The sequence below is a fragment of the Alosa sapidissima genome, chromosome 24, assembly GCF_018492685.1.
Source record: "Alosa sapidissima isolate fAloSap1 chromosome 24, fAloSap1.pri, whole genome shotgun sequence".
In the NCBI taxonomy this organism is placed as follows: domain Eukaryota; kingdom Metazoa; phylum Chordata; class Actinopteri; order Clupeiformes; family Clupeidae; genus Alosa; species Alosa sapidissima.
This window is the reverse complement of record NC_055980.1, coordinates 6,944,845-6,949,844: the sequence shown is the minus strand read 5'-3', so window position 1 is coordinate 6,949,844 and position 5,000 is coordinate 6,944,845. Positions and strand designations below refer to the sequence as shown.

Below are 5,000 nucleotides of genomic sequence, written 5' to 3'. Positions count from 1 at the left end.
CATGAAGGCAGAAGGAAATGAAAGGGGAAAAAACAAGAATATAACATGTAAACAGAAAGGGGTTATTTGCAATGAGCTAACCCTGCCTTGACCACAGAATAGAGGTTAAACATAGGCCTGACAGTGTTGCTTTGTTTAGACTCTGTTTAAGATAAGGTTTAGGCTATAAGATTTAACATTTTCTACCCTCAGTAAATGTCATGTTAAGGTTAGTTTAACAGGTGTGACCTTTACATTATTCAAAGCTTGCTCAGGAGCCAGTGTTTTTATTGAAGCAAAAAAGGAACAAAGTATCCAGTAACTGTAATAATAGATACTTGTAACTGTAATAATAGATACTTGACTTAGGTAACAAAATGACAGTAATCCGTTACTTTATAATTAGTTACTCCCAACACTGAATTTTGAAAGGTTGCCGCTAGTTGCAGCTCGAAGTTGTGTTGGTATTAAAACATATTGTGAAGGTATTAAAAAAGGTATTAAAAGGTATTAAATTCAACTTAAGAATTCCTGTATATACCCTGATACAGATAAAGACATTTTTCAGTGGGTAAAGCTCCTTGAAAGTTCCTTGAATTTCCCCTGGGGATCAATAAAGCATCTATCTATCTATCTATCTATCTATCTATCTATCTATCTACACACACACACACACACATATACCCCCCCCCCCCCCTCCACACACACACACACACAACAAACACACACACACACACACACACATATACACACACACACATACACACACACACACACACACACATAATAACGTCATAAGTAGGGGTTCCTAGTATTTTAACATTCTAAACTTCCACCCCGCTAGTATTTGAATGGGAGAGGGGAGAATTTTGAATATACTAACATTTAGCCGTAAAGGTCAATTCACACCAAAGATTTGTGAGGAGACGATGCAGAATGTCACAGAGCCAAAGCACTTGCGTACGTGTGAATTAAGCATTGTAATCTGTCTGATGCAGTTGCAAATGATTTGCAATTGTGATGTCAAATCACAGTTACAAGACTTCAGGTAGGTCCAGCTTGTCTCATCACAAATATTTTGTCTAAACTAACCTTAACAGTATCTCTTTAACCTGTTAGAACTTGCTTTTGCCCTTTATAGAAAATTGTGTGGTCCATGTGGATTTTGTTTATATATTTTATTTAGTTTTTTATTAAGCAGTTCAAAAGGGAAAAGACGCTAGTAAGCTTTATGATGGCCTTACCATTAACCTTGTCAGGATCTCGTCTGAAGATCTAGATTGGAATTCTTCTCATGGATTTAAGTTCCCACACCCCTCATGCATTGATGGAATCATGAGCCATGGCTGATATTTATGTGGTAAAACCAGTCGGGGTGGTTCCCAAGATAAATGACCTGTGTTTGTGTGCGCACTGTCTCAAGTCATTTCCCGAGCCTTATTACAGTCATAACAATGTTTTTTATCCATGAAGAATGGTCAGTTCCAGATCATTGATATGTCCATTGTTTTACATGAAAAATGTCATTCGGGACTAGGTATTCAAGACAATGAAATGCATTTTCTATATCTCTCTATTAGTATAGTTTAGGATGTAAAACAATGCATATGTACAATTAAGTATGCTTTATGATATTTGTTTACAATGTTTCTTCTCAGAGGGAATTTTGGTGGAGAGCTCAGACACAGACTGGCAGCTTCTGGAAGCTTCTAAATCAGGAGACCTGGATGTAGTAAAGGTGTGTAATGTATGTGTGTGCTTCATTGGCGGCTGCTTTAAGGGCTGATTCAGACTGGCTGTGTGGCGCGAGTGTGTCAGCTGCGTGACGTGTCCGTTTTTTTCCCGGCTCCCATGTTAACAGGTTAGAGCTTGCACACTGCCTGCGTGACACTCACGTCTCAGGCACGGCTTTAGCCGCGTCGAAAATGTGTGCATGCTAGGAATAGGACCGACGCCAATTTTTCACGCGACACGCAAGCGTTTTGTAAGTGTTTCCATTAAAAACACAAAGTGAAGAGACGTTTTAATAGGCAAAGAGGTTGCTGCAGCGCAGCGTCATACACGTTTCTGGTGTGCAGACATAGAAAACGTCACGCAGACGCCATGCAACTGACACGCAACAGACACGCCATGTTCACGCCTCGGAGCCAGTCTGAATCAGCCCTGAGACTTCAAGGGAAGCTCTGCCTCCTAAAGCGGTTCAATAAAATATGCACAAAATGTGATATATATGCACAATTACAATCTAGCAAGCTAGCTATATGAAATGACAACTAGACAATTCTAATATTGTTTTAAAATATAATAAAAAAAATTAAAATTTGATTATGTAGCCGACTGCTAGCCATGTTCGGAAACTCTCACTGGGTCTAAGCTAGGTTTGGGGGATCTGGGCACTTTAGCCAACAAAGGACAATACTGTATAGTAGCCTAATAATACTAAAGCAATATTTGACTAATTTTATGACGGCTTCCCCTATTTCAAAAAGTGTGTGTGTGTGTGTGTGTGTGTGTGTGTGTGTGTGTTTTACAGAAGCTGTGCACGCTGCAGAATGTGAACTGCAGGGATGTGGAGGGCAGGCAGTCCACCCCTCTGCACTTTGCCGCCGGCTACAACAGGGTGGGCGTCGTGGAATACCTGCTGCAGCATGGGGCCGACGTACACGCCAAAGACAAAGGGTGAGACATCAACCCCCCTACAGCACGCGCACACACACACCACACACACACACACACACATACACACACACATACACACGCACACACACACACACACACAGTACCACCCAACTCCAGGACCCCCACCAATGCACCAGCAGTATAACTATAGCAGTCAATAGCTGATGGTGCCTAAAGGCGTTGCTTTTAGAAAGGCTGAGAGTTTGTTTTTTCCCCATAGATGTGGGGTTGGCTTAGCCTGGTTAGCACGCAGACCTCAATTGGAATTGAGAATGGGTCTGGACGTGGTTCATTGCTTTACGGCGTCCAGCAGGGATGTAACTAGCAGTGAAATGAAACTTAAATTGGTGCATTAAACTCTTACCGATTCAGAAGTGCAGCAACCTTGTAAACGAAGGTTTTAAATGCAGTTGTTTACTCAGTTCCAAAGAAATACATGTCTATGCCAGATAAGCGATTGTATTTGCTTACCTGTGTTTTAGGGACATTGGAAATTAGTTTTATTGGCCAGACAGACCTGCAGAGCAAATTCCAAATTTGCCAAAGGTTCGCATAGGAATTCCCAGGCTAGGGTTGGCTGCCAGTATGGAGGCTTGACCAGAAATCTATGACAAAAGATCAGGGGCGCTGGAAGTAGGGGTGCTGTGGAGGCTGCAGTGCCCCCTGCTGGTGTGGGCTGTGCATGCAAAGCAATATTACTAATCAAATCTATTTTAAAGGCAACGGTTGTGATAATAGCATACAAGGAGGCATGACATGGCACAGAATGACCACAATGTCTCCTCATTGTTTTTGGAAGCGGTATTTAGCTCAGAACTCCACCTAGGATAGAGACTATGGGATTGCAGGTAAATACTGTATAAATAGACAACCACACACTTGCAAGAGATCAAGGGGGATTAATTATGCTCCAAATCTCGCCAAAATTTAGGTGAGGGATAATGTGGTATACAAATCTGTCTCTTCTCTCTCTCTCTCCACATCTTGGATCCATTGTGCCCCCCCCCTCCATTCCTCTTTTCCATATTTGCATGGACTAATTGTTAATACTATTGTTTAACTATAGTTAAAAAATCAACTGGGATTTGGGCCTGGGATTTGTTATAATTTCTTTTAGTCCATTTAAATAGTCCTTTAACCCTCTCTGGTCCAGTAAGAAGGTAATGGGTTCGGTACCCGAGGGACAAACACACACACACACACACACACACACACAGATACAGCCTACAGATCAGCTGTGTATCTGTTCTGTGGTGTCATTTTGAAATCAAAGCAACTCTGATCAGGAGAGTGCTTACCAGTGCAGGGTGCTTCTGTCTAATGACTTGTTAATGTTCTCTCAAGCAATCAGTGGCATTGTTTGTTCTTGGGACTCATTTGTGTGAAGTTCAACAGCCAACCGACCTCCAGAGTGAGGCTAAATTTGGACAGGTTTTCTGATTCTGGTACCTACTGGATGTTATTATTATGGACTGTATTGCGTTAATGAGGAGTTTTGTAAATATATTAGATGTTTTTCTCCCAAACACCATCCTTTGCCCTTACAACAGAAGCACTGTTGATCACAATGTGCCATTCACTTGAGTAACCAGAGTAATTAAGAGTTTAATACTTCTCATCTAACTACCGAAAAACCTTGATTAAAATCCGAGTTCCAATTAGACCCAGGTCCCTTTACTGGCCAAGTGTTGCTACAGGTTTGAGTTTGAGCTTGAGTTTATTCACAATACCACTTCAACATTACAAAAATACAGTTGGGGTACAAAATCAATTGGGTAGAGTGAATGTCCCCCAAGGAAGCTAAGAAAGCTTATAGGTGGGGGCCCATATTTATTAGAAGCCTGGTCTGTTTTTTGATGTATAAAATCTGTAACGCCCACCAGATCACACACTTTGGCTAGTTAGAGCAAATTGCACTGCTTAAATCATGCATTCTCCACTGATGAAAGGCAGTTAGATTGGTTAGATTCTCCCCAATTCAATCGTTCAGTTCATACAGAAACCATGAACACCAAAGTAGGCTATGGTCAAATTCTCTCAGTTTTACCAGCATGGTAAAGAGAGGTGTAAGAAAGTGGTGACTCAAAATATTTTCTAAAGTCCAAATATGTTGACTTTTTCACTTATGTATTCACTGCAAATTTCTGTAGATTCTGTAATATTAATACATTCCGGGAATAATGATAAGATTCTATTTTATTAATAAAGAACCTACTCAGTGCCTTGTATTAGCAGCACAATTACAGACGTGGGTGTTTTTTTCTCTATACTGACCCCAGTGGCGTGTGTGTTATTTCTGCTCCAGTGGTCTGGTGCCCCTGCACAACGCCTGCTCCTATGGG

The 5,000-nt window shown here is 41.2% G+C and overlaps 1 protein-coding gene across 4 annotated transcripts in view; it reads left to right on the top strand.

Annotated features, from left to right (window-relative positions):
• Nucleotides 1-5,000, top strand: part of LOC121700550 (poly [ADP-ribose] polymerase tankyrase-2-like) — a 30,457-nt gene that overhangs the window by 9,250 nt on the left and 16,207 nt on the right. For all 4 annotated transcript variants that reach the window (XM_042083598.1, XM_042083597.1, XM_042083596.1 and 1 more), the window contains exons 13-15: nt 1,638-1,717; nt 2,513-2,658; nt 4,964-5,000. The exon at nt 4,964-5,000 is cut by the window's right edge and continues 129 nt beyond it. In XM_042083598.1, coding sequence (XP_041939532.1) covers nt 1,638-1,717; nt 2,513-2,658; nt 4,964-5,000 — 263 coding nt within the window. The remainder of the gene's footprint in view (nt 1-1,637; nt 1,718-2,512; nt 2,659-4,963) is intronic.